The sequence below is a fragment of the Anomaloglossus baeobatrachus genome, chromosome 5 (genome assembly GCF_048569485.1).
Source record: "Anomaloglossus baeobatrachus isolate aAnoBae1 chromosome 5, aAnoBae1.hap1, whole genome shotgun sequence".
Taxonomy (NCBI): domain Eukaryota; kingdom Metazoa; phylum Chordata; class Amphibia; order Anura; family Aromobatidae; genus Anomaloglossus; species Anomaloglossus baeobatrachus.
This window is the reverse complement of record NC_134357.1, coordinates 549232628-549248403: the sequence shown is the minus strand read 5'-3', so window position 1 is coordinate 549248403 and position 15776 is coordinate 549232628. Positions and strand designations below refer to the sequence as shown.

At 44.1% G+C, this 15776-nt stretch overlaps 2 protein-coding genes across 2 annotated transcripts in view; both read left to right on the top strand.

Moving 5' to 3' along the window:
• LOC142312252 (uncharacterized) overlaps positions 1–7389 on the top strand; it is a 32175-nt gene extending 24786 nt beyond the window's left edge. Inside the window, exon 7 of the mRNA XM_075351181.1 lies at positions 6078–7389. Within this exon, the coding sequence (XP_075207296.1) occupies positions 6078–7180 (1103 nt within the window). The 3' untranslated portion in view covers positions 7181–7389. The remainder of the gene's footprint in view (positions 1–6077) is intronic.
• LOC142312279 (uncharacterized) overlaps positions 1–15776 on the top strand; it is a 172771-nt gene that overhangs the window by 24603 nt on the left and 132392 nt on the right. The gene's annotated exons all lie outside the window — the stretch shown is intronic.

The window sequence follows — 15776 nt, the reverse complement described above, 5'->3', positions numbered from 1 at the left end:
ACTATTGGACAGAACGCAATTGGGGCGCGTGCGCATCGCATGTGAGATGACCACTTCCTCTCCGTCCGGCAGTACACTGAGAGGAGGCATCGGAAATCCAGGTAGTTAAGGACGCAAGTGCGTCACCAACCTCATCGCACATGTGCCGGGTGGGTCAGAAGGACATGTCAGAGATGCGAAAAACACGCGCACAGCGTAGTATCCAAACAGAGATATATACCTCAAATAAACGTCCAGAAAATTATAGAAACAAAAGACGTTAGTGCGTCACCATTCACCCGGCACATTTATATAGTGAAACAAGGATTGACATAATAAATGGAGTCAAAATCCACATAATGAAAAAATCAAAATTAGTGACAGCACAAACATCATAGCAGGGGAGTCAAACCACTGATATTAAAGGGTACATTTATCCCAAATACGTATCACAAGATGTAGTACAGTGAATCAACGCATAGTTATTATCTCCCATGATGAAAGTGTCTTTTGTTCTCCTCCAGATATTCAGACATTATTCATGGATGATAGTTATATATATCTCTTTTGTTCCCCATGACTTTTATCACTTTTCCATGGCTGAACCATATTACGGATCCTAGGAGTTGGGATCAAGAGTACAGGTTTTAGACTAAAAAGCTGGTATAGCGCCAAATAAAAACATTCTAAAAACTGGCAAACATGAATCTATAAGTACGATGACAAACAAAGACTTCGTAGTAAATAGTTCAAAAGTAGAAGGACCCCTATGAGGACTTTATAGAAAAGGCGCAAAATTTGCCGCTTCATTAAGGCCCATAGGGGCAACTGTATTCAACATGATAATCCATCTCATTTCTTTCTGCGCCAAAAGTTTTTTAACATTGCCACCTCTTATCCCAAGATGAATCACATCTATCCCTCTAGCCATAAATGTCTTAGGATTACAAGAATGAAATTGCTTAAAATGGCGAAGGATAGTTTTAAATTCGGTCGTGTCGGTCGCTGTCCCTGCCGCCAAAATGTCCCTCACATGCTCTCGGATTCTGACTCTCAATTCTCTAGATGTAAGGCCGACATAGATCTTGTTACAGCCACATGTGGCATAGTAGATCACATTACTCGTATCACATGAAATATATTCCCTAATAGAGAAGGTCTTCGTACCATCACTAGTCATAAAATACGAGCATCGAGAGACATTAGGGCAGGAGAGACAGCGACCGCACAGGAAGCAGCCCTTAAACGGACCACGTGAATCGAACATATGATCTTGCTGTGGGGTAACATAGTGACTTTTGACTAAAAAGTCCTTCAAGTTTCTGCAGCATCTTGCGGTCATCAAGGGCACTGCTGGTAGGAAAGATCTAATAGAGGGATCTGACTGAAGGACATGCCAGTATTTATTAAAAATTCGCCTCATGTCATACCATTTCTCATTGAATGTAGAAATAAACCGTACATTCTTTGATTCATTCTGCAGTGCCCTTTTTGTATGTCCACCTCTTTCACTCAACAACTCACTCCGGGGGGATTAATTGGCCCTCTGATAAGCCCTCTTCACGCACCGACCACTATATCCCCGCACTCTAAATCTCATCCTCAAATCATCTGCCTGATCATGAAAAGAGTCATCCTGAGAGCAGATCCGCCTGATTCTTAGGTATTGTCCAATTGGGATAGCTGAAATGGGGGAATTAGTATGTGCTTAAGTGGCATGGAGCAATGAGTTCAGACGTCTACCTTCTAAAGACATCCGTCTGCAAAGCCATAGCCCCGTCCACAAAAATCTTAATGTCTAAAAAATCAATTTCATTAACACTGTAACTAAAAGTCAATTTAATATTGAGCGTATTGTCATTGAGTTGGTCCGTGAACTCCCCGAGCTGAGATGATGAGCCATGCCATATGATGAACAAGTAATCAATGTACCTCACCCACAACTGTGCCATGGGAGCAGCCCATGCGCCTCTGCCCTCAAACAAACCCCTCTCCCAGTACCAGAGAAAGAGGTTTGCATACGAAGGCGCACAGGCCGTGCCCATAGCAGTCCCCCGCCTCTGCAGATAAAACCTATCCTTAAAGACGAAGAGGTTGTGGGTGAGTACATATTCAAGGAGTTCAAGGACCAACTCGCAGACACAGCTATCCCAATTGCTGATACCCAAGAAAAAGCGGACGGCCCTCAGGCCATCATCATGCTGGATGCAGGTGTATAGTGACTCAATATCGGCTACCACCAAGAGGGTTTTGGAGTCCACATGGATCCCGTCAATTCTCTTCAACACCTCAGTGGTGTCGCGTACATAGGATGGAAGGGTCTCGACTAGAGGTCTTAAATAGTGCTTCATAAATTGGCAAATCGGACTGCATAACCCTTCCATCCCAGACACAATAGGTCTTCCAGGTGGATTGACGGGATCCTTGTGGACTTTAGGCAGTAGATAAAATGTAGGGATCTTAGGATATTTAGTAAATAATCCATCGAAACCCTCTTGGTAATAACGCCTTGATCATAGGCATCATTGAGGATGAGATAGAGTTCGGCTGAAAATGAGACCAAAGGAGAGGAGTCCAGTTTCATATATGTTAACTTGTCACGCAGCTGTCTGTGGGCCTCCCTTCCGTACATATCAATGGGCCATATCACAACATTACCCCCCTTGTCTGCTGTCTTAAATACAACATCTTTCATGCCCTGTAGCTCATTCAGAACCTTCCGCTGAACCACCGTAAGGTTGTCATGCAAGCGGCGTGTGGAGATCCTACGCAGCTCATCAGTGACAAGGTTAGTGAATACCTCCACAGCCGGACACAGTGACAGGGGGGGGAACATTGTAGATTTAGGCTATGTGTCCACGGTAGAATGTACCTGCGGATTTTTCTGCCTGAAAATCCGCGACATTCGCGGCAAATCCGCACCCGCGGATTTGCCGCGGATTTTGATGCGGATTTTTTTTTTTTTTTTTTTTCCCCATTCAAAACCAAAAATCCGCACCAAATCTGCACCAAACAATTGACATGCTGCAGATTTTTCCGGATCAAAATCCGCGGCAAATCCGCAGCGGAAAAATCCGCAGCATGGACACAGCATTTCCAAAATGCCATTGAAATGGCTTGGAAGTGCCGCTGCTGCAGATTTTCGGGAAATCCGCGGCAAATCCGCGGCAAAATCCGCGCAAAATCCGCAGCGTGGGCACATAGCCTTAGGCATTATACTAGGAGGGAACCCACCTGGCAGCTGAGTAGATTGTTCTTCTAAGAGATCTTCAAGATCCTGGAGCACCCTCTGATCGGTCTCATCATCAGCCGAGGAGACAGATGTTCTGGCGTGCAGTTTCTTAAGAATGAGCTTGCGCGAAAAGAGGTGGACATCCTTCAACGCTGCAAAAAAGTTGAAAGCATTACTAGGGGAGAAGGTCAAGCCTTTGCTCAAAACCTCAATCTGGGCAGTGGAGAGCTCATGTTTAGAAAGGTTAATTACCTGTAGCTCCCCGCCAGTTTTATTTTTAGATGTATTTTGATTTTATTTTTTTTAGATGGTCGTAATCTATTGTTCCAGTTAGTTCTCCCAGATTCTTGATGACCCCTCATGGACCTAGAACCACTTCCACTAGCTTGGGTATCCTCCCCGGATGTGCATGACGTCATAGACCCCGACCTTGAGCGATTGAATCCAGGTCTGCGATAAGGATGTGGTCTCTCCTTATTATTCCTCCACCTATAAATTTTATTTCCTTGTTTGTCATCCAAATCTCTTTGTAACTTTTGAATTTTTCTCCCCTGTATTTCTTTACCATAGGTTTCAATCTCGGCATCTAGATCCTCATTACATTTTTTTAAGGGCAGCCGCAGTTAAACTTTTCTCCATACTATCCTAGAGCTCAGTGATTTCAACCTCCAGATTTTTTAGGGATTTTTTATCAAGATAAATCAAGAGCTCAAGGAATTGTTTAGAACAATTGGTCGCAGCACTTTCCCATTTATTCTTAAATGTCTCATTGTCAATAGGAAATGAGGGGAAAACCTGAACTCTGAGTCCTCGAGGGATAAGCCCCATTTCAATATAGCGTTCTATAAAGGTGCAGTTCCACCAGGTTCTCGTCCTTTTCCTTAGTAGAATCCTTCATTTTTATTAAAATACTCTTTAGTACCTGTGCCAGTATTGTCTAAAACCAAAGTGGGGTCCCCTTTAAGCACATCATTAATTTGACAGAGCCACGCCTCCTCGCGGGCTTTGAAATTCATAGTATTGCGAGAATGTGCTGTGGCTAACACAAAATGCAGCAAGAGTATTATAAATTTGAACAGAATACACACCTCAGTCATTTTTTTTATCTAAATCTAAAAAGGCCACTCCATAATAGCATAAAAACCGGAGTGGACAGGAGTTTTTGCAAGGCAAAATAAAGAATTTTATTGATACAAAAATCACAAGTGAACACATGTAGAAAAACACATAAGGTTAAAATAGTGCTATAAGAGGGAAACACGCAGGGACGTGTGGGACAGAAAATCACGCTCATGGGTATATAAATCCGGCTTAAATAAGTTATAAAGTGCAATCATATAGCAAGTCTTACTTCAATTGCTTACCCATTGTTAAAAGAGTGTCGCTAAGGCCCCTTTCACATGTCAGTGATTCTGGTACGTTTGTGCTTTTTTTTAAACGTACCAGAATCACTGACATACGCAGACCCATTATAATGAATGGGTCTGCTCACACATCAGTGATTTTTCACTGCACGTGTCTCCGTGCGGCGTACCCGCGTGTGCGTGTTTGCCGCACGGAGACATGTCCATTTTTTTCTGGCATCACTGATGTTCCACGGACCACGCAGTGGTGTGGTCCGTGAAACACGTGCCAGAAAAAAACGTTCTTTTAAAATAAAAAACATTTTAACTCACCCGGCGTCCAGCGATGTTCTCTGCAGCCCGTTCTGCCGGCTGCTTCTGAGCCGGCTCATTATTGTCGCGCATATTCATTATGCGCGACACAGCCGACCCGGAAGCAGCTGCTGCGGGGATCACCGCCGGCCGGATGCTGCACCGCGGGAGCGATCAGCACCATGGACAGCGGGAGCGCGCACAGGTGAGTTGTTTTCTAAGTGCAATCACGGGCCACGGAGAACGGAGCCCGGATTGCACTTGGACAACCCACGTGTGCCGTGAATCACGGCACACGCAGGGACATGTGCGTGTTTTACACGCCAGTGAAAAACGTCACTGTTTTTCACTGACGTGTAAAACGGGCCTAATGCATCGCTAAAACGTCCCACAAGTCAGAGAAACCCATCCAACGCGCGTTTCGCATCACACATCTCAGCTTCCTCAGGGCGGGTTGACTCATAGTCCCAAAACCGGATCTTATATAGGATACAAAGTGATACTATTGGATAGAACGTAATTGCGACGCATGCGCATCGCACATGAGATGACCACTTCCGACCCAGACGCAAGTGCGTCACCAACCTCATCGCACATGCGCCGGCCGGGTCAGAGGGAACTATTGGAAAGAACGCAATTGTGGACTCTGTGATTATTGACTGTGACATCTCCTTTTTTTGCGGGCTGCTCGAAGGATGGCGTCCCTATCGCTGTAGTGGAGCAGTTTAATCAGCACTGGTCTTGGAGGCGCACCCGGTGGCAGTGGTCTCGTGGGGACTCTGTGTGCCCTTTCGACTGCGTAGAATTGTGATAGGACCTCGTCCCCAAATATCTTGTGCAGCCATTTCTCAAAAAATTCAGATGGATTTAACCTTTAACCCCTATACATTGGTCTTTACTTACCCAGGCACCCGTAGGCTGGAACCACAGAGCTAGCTGCTGTTCGATGGTTTATTGGTATCATATTTGCCTTCCTAACATTTTTGGTGGCTTTTTATTCTAATACTTAGGAGGCAGAATGGACAAACATTTGAGCTACACATTTTACTGTTTCATGCTATGAGGTCTTCTATTAAACTGAACTGTCATGGTCTTAGTGAATAATTCTATTTTACTACATAGTTTGCTATTTCAACTTATATATAAAAATGTTTAAAAATATAAATTTAAAGGATATTTTATTCAAAAATAACTGGTTATATTTTTGGCAGATTACTGTACCAGGAAATCAGAAGGACAACTGATATCTTCAATTAATAAATCAGAGGAACTTGATATCACACAGGATACAATTGAAGTTAATGCCATTACTCCAGATATCCCATCATCTCTCCACAGCAAAGATCTATCATCTGTTCCTATGAAACAGGTCCTGTCTTCTGAATCATTACAGACTGTTATTAAAAATAAAAGTCAGAAAATAGGCATTAAAATACAACATGATCTTAAAGCAAAGGAACCATTTTCATGTTTAGAATGTGGAAATGGTTTTCCCCTCAAAACATCATTTGTTAAACATCAAAAAATTCTCACACAGGAAAAGAGATTTTCTTGTTCCAATTGTGGGAAATATTTTAAACAGAAATCAGATCTTGTAAGGCATGAGAGAATTCATACTGGGGAGAAGCCATATTCATGTGCAGAATGTGGGAAATGTTTTCTACAGAAATCAGTACTTGTTAGACACCAGAGTAGTCACACAGGAGAAAGGCCTTTTTCATGTTCAGAATGTGGAAAATCTTTTGTACAGAAATCAGTTCTTGTTACACACCAGAAAATTCACACAGGAGATTATTCATATTCATGTTCAGAATGTGGGAAATGTTTTTCAGGAAAATCACATCTTATCGCTCATCACAGAACTCACACAGGGGAGAAGCCTTTCTTATGTTCAGAATGTGGAAAATGTTTTCACCGGAAACCGCATCTTAATAGACACCAGAGAACTCACACAGGGGAGAAGCCTTTTTCATGTTCAGAATGTGGGAAATGTTTTAACCGGAAATCACATCTTATTACACATCAGACAACTCACACAGGGGAGAAACTATATTCATGTACAGAATGTGGGAAAGATTTTAACCAGAAATCAAGCTTCATTACACATTACAGAATTCACACAGGGGAGAAAATATATTCATGTTCAGAATGTGGAAAAGGTTTTAACCAGAAATCAAGCCTTATTACACATCAAAGAACTCACACAGGGGAGAAGCCTTTTTCATGTTCAGAATGTGGGAAATGTTTTACGCAAAAATGTTCTCTTCTTAAACATCAAAAATCACACACAGGAAAAAGCCTATTTCATACCTAGAATGTGAAAAATGACTTACTGGAAAATCCTATTTTGTTGACCATTTTTTAGAAAAATAACTAACACTGGGAGAAATTACATATTTTGACAAATTTTCCAAAAATCAAACAGTTGTATAATTAAATTACAAAGGTAAATTACTTTAGAACTTACTGTATTTTTGGCTTAGAAGATGCACTTTTACCCCCTCCCCGAAATAAAAAAAATAAAAAAAGGAACCTTGCTAATAAGTGATTGCCTTTTATAGTCGGTTATTTCTCTCTTCCTACCCCACATGATCATTGTGATCGGTGCAGAGCAGGAGAGGAAGTTATCAGCACCTGCTCAGATGCTCAGAGGCTGCACTTCCTGAGTGACCAGCTGAATGACCTTCCACCCAACTAGCTCCAGGAGCTTTCAGGTCATGTGATCAATCACAGAGTCTTGAAGGAACTTCAAAATGGTTAATGTGTACAAAGTTTGTGTGTGTGTAGCAGAGCTTTACATATGTGTAAATGTGCTTATGTACCAAAGCTGAGATGCCTAGATTGTTGCTTCACTGAGGTTCACGATTTCTGTTTATTAGGCCTCATTCATTCACATTGGTCCAATACACGGACTGGCTGCATGTCTTTCTCCTTGAGCACGAATGCTTCATTTCTTTCTATGAGACTGTCATGTTCGGGTTCGGAAAGCCTTGGCCAGTCCCTGCATTGCGTTCCGAGATTGTACCAATGTGCATAGATGTCTGAATAAGCCCTTATACAGATTATATGAAGGCTCCCATACACACAAGGTTAAAGTCAGCAGGATCAGACAACAATCTGTGTATGGGGGCTTCCTATCTCTACCTCGAGACTGGATGTCAAGGGAGGGGAGGACCTAGCTTGTTGGAATTCCAATTATTGATTCTTTTGTTCTCTCTTAAGATAAGCCACCACCAGAAGAGGCGGACATCTGCTCTCTAATAGAGAACACAAGAACATTTAGCCAAGCATTCTTCTATGTGCTAGTTAAGAGAGAGCTGTCGGCCAAACGACTGTAGCGATTGGTTGTTTATGGGCCTTAACTTGTTTTCACTACACAAACCCTTTATCACCTATCCCTGGGCACTGATTGGGAAAACGAGGAATTTTTATGCCAGTTATAGAATTTAGCAACAAGTTGGTTGTTCAACTACTGTTCTGTTCCTTCTCGATGTGGCTGCCAGAAAAAAACAGAACATCACTTGGCAGCCGCATAGGACAAGAATAGAGCTTAGATGGCGCATGTGCAATACATAGTAGCTGAAGCTCAGACTGAGCATGTGCACCGCTGCTCAATTCCAAAACAGATAAGTGTCGCAGTCTGTTAGATAGAAAAGGTGATAATGGGGTTGTTGTAGGTATCCATAATACTATCTATGTATTATAGACTTGAATTCCTGTAAATTATGTTCAATCTTGATTTTTCTGACCTGATGGAGACCTGATCCTTGAAACACGACTTCATAAACTATGCATTTTTAAATCAAGAGCCTGTCCAATGGAACAGTGTTGGCACCAGCTTCATACCCTCAGCGAAAAGAAACTTGGGTTATTTTAAAACTAAATCTGTAAATAAAAATGTTTCTCCCCATCTGACCTAATCAGGCGGTATGAGCCACATGGAGCTGAGCTTAATAGCCACTGAAGCACACGGCTGGGACCAAATACATTGGCTGCATAAACGAGGATCTTGTTTGTTTGTTAAGGGTGCTGCTGAAAGACAGAAAATAATTTGTCAGTGAGATCTGAACAATTTAGAGGGGGTCTACATGCAAGGATTTTGAATTGTTGGAGAAACGACCTACAGCAATGTGTGAACGCAGGCCGATACAGATTCAACCGACAGTATCTGTCACACTAATATCACACCAAGCTCCATAACAATATAAATCAAAATTCATCCCATACTTCTAAGGCTGCTTTCACACATCCGGCTGTAGCAGTGCGGCACAATCCGGCGCTCTGCTGAAAAATCGAAACCGTTTTTTTTTTGCTGCCGGTTTCGTTTTTTCCAGCATTGACTTGCATTAGCGCCGCATTGTGCCGCATGGGCTTGCGTTCCGTCCGTTTTTTGCCTCATGCAGCAGATTTAGCCGATGCGGTGGCCGGATGGAACGTTCCCTGGCACGTTTTTTGCTCCGGCAAAAAAAACCGCATCGCGCCGCATCCGGCCGATGCGGCTCATTTTTCAATCCATCCTATGGACGCCGGATGCGGCAAAAACCGCATCCGGCCGTCGCATGCGGTTTTGTCTACTGCGCATGCTCAGTAGCATGCCGCAAGCGGCAAAAACCGGACGGGCCGCATGTAAAAAACTTATGCAAAGGACGCAGTGTTTTCACCGCATCCGTTGCATAGGTTTCACAGCCGGATTGAGCCGCACTGCTCAAACCGGATGTGTGAAAGCAGCCTAGAACAGTTTTATTAAAATAAGTAGATCAATAATTTTAACAAAAAGGAGAGAGAAATATTTTTATACATTTTTATTATTTATAGCGAACAATTGATTCCATGTTAATGTACATGGGAATGGGTTACACACAAAATACAGAAATTACAGTGAATAAACTAACAATGACAGACTGGTACAGAGGGGAGAAGACCCTGCACTAAGGGGCTTACAGTCTACACGTTAATAGGAAGGAGACAGGTTGGGGATACAAATTATTATTATAGCGCCACTTATTACATGACATGTTACATGTGAAAAGGGGTACACATAATACACATCATGTATTGTTGATTTTTCTTATTTTTTTGGTCCTGAAGAAGGGGTCTTGAACCCTGAAACATGTTGACCTATGGGATAAAACATTTTAATATCAGATCCACAATTATTTCCTCCTTCTTGGGGACAGTGTGGCATTAACTCCCACTTCTCTCCAGTACTGAAGTTTCATGCACGTGGGGCTGCGGCAGCCGCCATTGTCTTTTATGCTTCTATGGTGGTTGTGACCTTCACAACCCTATAAGTTGAGTGTGTACTGTTACACACCGCTCTTTTATTATCTGGTAAGACCCTACAGTATTTTCGCTCTTTGACCTCAGCTTTTAAGTTTCAGAAATAGAGCAGAGAAAAATGTGGGATTCTGGTTAGTAAGGTGATGATATCGGGTCCATATAAGTAGATCTGTGTATCATCAGTGCAGAGATGATACTGAAACCCGTGGGACTCTATGAGCTGCCCCAGGCTGAAGGTGCAGGTGGAGAAGAGTAGGGGGCTAAGAACGGAACCCCCGATAAATAGTGGGCAAGATAAGGAAGTGGTGTGAGAGTGGAAGATGCAGAAAGTTCTTTTGGTTAGACAATAAGAGATCCCAGTTAGGGCAAAGTCTGTGATGCCCAGAGATCAGAGAATCTGTAATAGAAGTAGAAAACCAACGCCTCCACCATGCTTGTTACTGAGGTGGCGGATGTGAGAAAGATGCACACCACCCTAAGCAAGTGCATAACAGGCTGTGTCAGCAGGGGCGAGACAGGTTTCAGTGATGCCCAGGAAGGAAAGATCACGGATGTATGAAAGTTTATTGCAGACAAACTTTACAAATCAATACATAGCATTATGCCATGTGGGACATTGGCGACAATGAAAGAAAAATCTTTTGTACCAGAGTCCCCTGTGCTTTAGGTGTAAAAAATTGTATTTCTACATTTACCATAAAAATAGTCACTCGTTTTATACATTGGCGATATAAGTGCGCGGGTATTTGCCGTTCAGCTAAATATAGTGGGCCTAAGATATACCAAGTTCATGGAGATCGTGTCCAGATGAGCCATCCAGATCTCTCTGAAGAAGAGATGTCCCCATACCTGAGGGGTGTGCAATTGATTTTCCAGAGGGCCGCATGAGAGACAGTGACTGTTGTGCACTGGCCGAACCAATAGGCTGAAATTAATTCTGCTCAATTTTAATATTAATTATAAATTATTTTCTATTAATTATATTACTTATTAAGCAGAATTAAATATGCTAACATCACCCTGCATACAGTAAGAGCTCACACACAGCCCCCCTATATACAGTATAAGCCCCACATTTGTCCCTAAATACAGAATAAGCCCTCACTTATCTCCCAATTTTAAGAAGGAGCCATCACACAGACCCCTATATTAATTATGAGGTCCACATAGCCCCTCTATATACAGTGTGAGCCTTCACAAAGACCCTCTATACACAGTGAGCCCCTGCACAGCCTCCTATATACAGCATGTGCTCCCACACAGCCTCCTATATACTCAGTATGAGCCCCCACATAGCCCTATATATAATGCAAACTCTTACACAGCCTCCTATATACAGTTTGAGCCCCACATAGCCTTCTATATACCGCATGTTCCCTTACACAGCCTCCTAAATACAGGAGGAGCCTCCACATAGCCCTGTATATACAGTATGAGCCCCACATAGACTAAATAAACACAAACATCCAATACACATTAAAAAAAAAAAACAATAATCACAACATACTCGCCTCACTCCCGTTCCCCTGCCTCCTTGCTATGGTACACTTAATCTCCGCCCAGCACAAGCAATGATGTTACGACATCGTGTCTGCTATCACACACACTGATTTTTGGAAGACTCAGCCAACGGCACCCATCGTCCATCAATGTATCACTGCTAGCTGGATCCTGAGGATGCAGATAGTGCTGATATCAGGACTCGTGCGGTGGACGGGCAGTGAGGGAGGGCATGGAGCGGCCCGCAGTCCACTTTTTTAGCCCTGTTTTTTTTTTACTGTCTCGGTCCACAGGCTGGACACGAATAGCCAGCAGGACGGATGTGGCCAGCGGACCGCACTTTGTCCAGCCTCACCCTTAAGTCCAACTTGGAGAATCACTTAGCTCCCACAATCTGGTTGAATAAATCTGATAATAGTAAAAATACTACAGATATATTCCTTGTAGAAACAGGGAAGCCAATAATCAGCAAAAATAGGGGTCTAATTTACTCATTTGCTTGTAAAGTGAATACCCCTATTTTTGCTGATTATTGAATAAATCTGGAATCAGAGGGAGGGGATAAGGGTCTTGGACGGTAATCTGATTCAGTTCCCGAAAACCTAAACAAGGGTGGAGACACCATTCTTTCTTCTTAACGAAGTAGAACCCTGCTGCCATGGGCGAAGAGGGGGACTGATATGTTCCTTCTCCAGACCCTCAGCAATGTAATCTTTCATGGCCTGTCTCTCTGGGTCAGAAATATTATACAGTCCGGACTTTGCAAGTTTTGCTCCAGGCAGCAGATTAATAAGATAGGCATATACATAATGGGGAGGCAAATCCTGAGACTCCCTCTCCTAAAATATGTCCTCAAACCCAGACAAAAATGCAGTTAAGGACTACGTAGAGACAGTAGAGAGAGGTGTTCAAACAATTATCAATACAGTAATTTCCCCACTCCACAATTTCCCTGGTTTGCCAATCCACTACAGGATTATGTTTCACCAACCAGGGTAGACCCAGTACAATGGGAGTGGGAAGGACTTCCAGGACATAGCAAGAAATTATTTCATAATGCAGCGGTCCTACCCTCAGTTTTATACCGTGCACTATCTGTGTCAGGCATCCCTGAGCAAGTGGTGCTGAGTCAATAGCATAGATAAAGATGGGATTAGTTAACATACTGCAGGTAAGCCCATGAGCTCTTACAAACAGATCATCCACCATGCTGACTCCTGCTACACTGTCCTCAAACAGAAATTTTTCTCAGTCCTCCTCTCTAGCACCACCTCTGCTACCAGGACAAAGCAAGAATTACATGTGGAAGACAAACACAAAACTGATTGTCCATCCCACCACCAGCAATGGTAAGCAGAATTCCAGATGATCTTGTTTGCTTAGGAATTGAGGGACAGACTCCAATAAAATGACCCTCTTTACCACAAAAAAAATCCCCCCTTTTTGCAGATTTTAGAAGGAACATGCAAAATAGTGGCTCCACCTAGCTGCATGGGCTCCTCCAGACTCATGAGTAGTGGCTCACCCCCAGATTGCCGCCCCCCCCCTGACATGAGGTACTGTCCGAAAGAGGGTCTCCAGGGTAATTGGTCTAACCAGTGTATCTCGGAGGCGTCTGTCCACATGTATAGCCAAGAGCATGGCAGCCTCCCAGGACTCAGGAGTTTTGTAAATGATCAAGGCACCTTTAAATTTCTCTGAAAGACTTTGACAAAATTGGTTCTGAGAGCCGGGTCATTCCATTTTTCTGTCGGTTGCCTATCTACAAAATTCCGAACAATAAAGGCCCCGTTACACGCAACAACATCTCTAACGAGATGTCGTTCGGGTCACGGAATTCGTGACGCACATCCGGCCTCGTTAGCGACGTCGTTGCGTGTGACACGTACGAGTTACCACTAACGATGCAAAATACTCACCAAATCGTTGATTGTTGACACATCCATTTCTCAAATGTCGTTGCTCGTTTAGGACGCAGGTTGTTCGTCGTTCCTGAGGCAACACACATCGCTACGTGTGACACCCCAGGAAGGACGAACAACACTGCACCTGCGTTCTCCGGCAACGAGGTGGGCGTAACTTTCATGCGGCTGCTGCCCGCCCCTCCGCTTCTATTGGACGCCTGCCGTGTGATGTCGCTGTGACGGTGCACGAACCGCCCCCTTAGAAAAGAGGCTGTTCGCCGCCCACAGCGACGTCGCTAGGAAGGTAAGTATGTGTGACGTGTACTAACGATTTTGCCTGCCACGGGCAGCGATTTGCCCGTGACGCACAAACGACGGGGGAGGGTGCTTTCACGAGCGACATTGCTAGCAATGCCGCTGCGTGTAAAGCCCCCTTTAGTCTTCACTGACTGATCTCCCTACTGGAGGCTACGCAGCCTGGACTCAGCCAAGGAGACTGTCAGGGTCATCCTAAATGAGACCCAAGCCCTAAAAAATACATCAACTGACCGGAGACATGTGGCAAAGAGAAAGCCCAGGATTGAGGATCCCCTGTAACAGCGAGATCACAATTTCCACTCGATGTTCCTCATCTCCAGAGGAGTAGGGCTAAAAGTACAGTTTACAAACTTCATTAAAGGGAACCTGTCACCAGATTTTTTACCTATAAGGCTATGTGCGCACGTGTGCGCTCTGCACCGCACCTAAAAGGTGCGCTTCAGAGCGCAGCTGAAAAGCTACGCTCTGAAGCGCATGGTGCCGGCAGAGAACGTGCGCTCTGCATGCTGCCTCTCCCTATAGACAGCATGCAAACCGCACAGAAGAAGTGACGTCACTTTTTAGAATGCAGCGATTCGGGCAGCAGCTGAATCGCTGCGTTCTAATATGCCACGTGCGCACGGCCCCTGCACAATCTCCATAGACTGTGCAGGGGACGCAGGACGCATGCAGTTACGCTGCGCTGCAGATCGCAGCGTAACTGCATGTAATACGCACACGTGCGCACATAGCCTTACACTAAAAGAATCCCGTTCTGCAGCTCCTGGGCTGCATTCTATGAAGGTGCACCTTGTCCCTGACTCCCCTTCCAGACTCCAAAATAACTTTATAAAACTTGGCCATTAGGTATGCTAATTACCTTGGTTGGCCAGATGAGCGGGCTCATTTTCTGGTCCTTTATCCCCCTCCTGCTGCTGATCGCCATCCTCCTTCCTTGAGGAAGATGACGGAGGGCGTCATCCCGTCAATCATACCTAATGGCCAAGCTTTATAACGTTATTTTTATGGGGTATAATGAATGGTGTCATTCATAAGTGCAACTCGTCCCGCAAAAATAAGATTTCACACGACTATGTGGACAGAATAAAAAACATTATGGCTCTTGGAAGAAAGGGAGAAAAAAACAAAAAAGGAAAATCGCACTGAGGTAAAAGGGTTAACAGAAACATCAACGGGACCTGGAAAAAATATTCAGTGGTAGAATCCAGTAAAAAGATTACTGGTTAAGGAAACGGGGCAGGGATGTGATCGGTGCAGTGTATTGTGCACACCGAAATCAGAGGTAACACGACGGTGTATAAACAACACCTAAAAATGAAGATCGGTAATCAGGCTCCATATCTAGTCCTGTGCGAAAAATAACATGACAGGAATTATATACACAATGCTTATATAGAGAGAGCTGGATCCCAGTGCAAAAAAGAAGGACCCGGCTTCTGCCCACTGGGAAACAGCCGGCTCTGTATAGAGAAGGCTGAATACTGGTCCTTCTATCCACTGGAATTCAGGCACAACCGAGTCCAGACGGAGCTCACTACAGCCTGCTCCCTGGTAAGGCTGCTGTCACACATCCGGTTTTTGCAGTGCGTCACAATCCGGCTCAAAAACCTATGCAACGGATGCGGCGAAAAAAACTGATCAGTTGCATACTTTTTTCCATGCGGCCCGACCGTTTTTTGACGGATGCGGCTTGATACTTGAGCATGCTCAGTTCAAAAAAACGCATCCGGCGTCCATAAGCTTGCACTGTAAATCGCACCGCATACGGCGCAATGCGTTTTTTCCGCCGCAGATAAAAACGTTCACTTGAACGTTTCATCCGGCCTCCGCATCAGCTAAATATGCCGCATCCGGATGCAACGCAAGGCCATGCGGCACAATCCGGCGCTAATAAAAGTATGTGGAAAA